This window comes from Saprolegnia diclina (genome assembly GCF_000281045.1).
Source record: "Saprolegnia diclina VS20 unplaced genomic scaffold supercont1.48, whole genome shotgun sequence".
NCBI lineage: Eukaryota > Oomycota > Saprolegniomycetes > Saprolegniales > Saprolegniaceae > Saprolegnia > Saprolegnia diclina.
The window spans coordinates 72,930-73,678 of record NW_008246115.1 but is presented as its reverse complement, the minus strand read 5'-3'; the positions used below and the strand labels follow the sequence as shown (position 1 = coordinate 73,678).

Sequence of the window (749 nt, the reverse complement as noted above, 5' to 3'; positions counted from 1 at the left end):
TGCCTCACGTGCCCGGAGAAGCAGTGCATCCCGGCCGCCGCGACTGTCAACCTTGCGATCGTCAAGGCGGCCAACAACAACACGGTGCCTGGCGCGCTCTCCATCACAAGCGCCAAGTTTGCCAAGCTCGTGGCGACCGACAACGTTGGCGTCATCAAGACTCTGTACGCGCGCGTTGAGGCGAGCCTGCCGCCTCATGCAGTTGACTAGGAACATTGTGCGCGGCTTCTCGGGAGAGACCGTATATGCCATCATCAACCTCGTCAAGGGCGCGTTCGCCGGCATGAAGGCCCTCGACGCACTGTACGTTGAGATGGTCGATGTCGTTGTCGCTCATATTGGTGCTAGGAACGGCAACTGCGTCAAGTCGACCCACACGGACGAGTACTTGGAGATCACGCGTGTCGAGTTGGGCGCGCTGCCGCCATCGCTCACGAGCCTGTACGCTACAATTTCTCGTTGCCAGCGTCGCTCATTGCTCTACTAGGGTTTTGGACGGCTGCTTTACGACTGAGATTGCGTTACCCGAGGCGACCAACCTCACCGAGCTGTACGCACATCGTCATCTCTTGACATCGTCTCACCTGACGGCGTAGGACCGTCCACTACCACGAGATGGCGGCGCTGCCGACGACGGGCATCAGCGCGCTCTACAGTGCGCAGTTCACCAACAGCGCCAAGCTCACCAAGTTTCCCAACCAGTTCTTATCCGTGCCTGGCCTCACGCTCTTGTATGGCGTCCACACCTC

At 59.7% G+C, this 749-nt stretch overlaps 1 protein-coding gene across 1 annotated transcript; it reads left to right on the top strand.

Moving 5' to 3' along the window:
- Positions 1-196: 196 nt before the first annotated feature.
- Positions 197-596, top strand: SDRG_12224 (hypothetical protein; the record flags this gene model as incomplete). The annotated part of the gene is made up of 3 exons (XM_008618287.1): positions 197-303; positions 349-441; positions 488-596. The coding sequence occupies 3 exons, from the start codon at positions 197-199 to the stop codon at positions 594-596; spliced, it is 309 nt and encodes a 102-aa protein (XP_008616509.1).
- Positions 597-749: the final 153 nt, after the last annotated feature.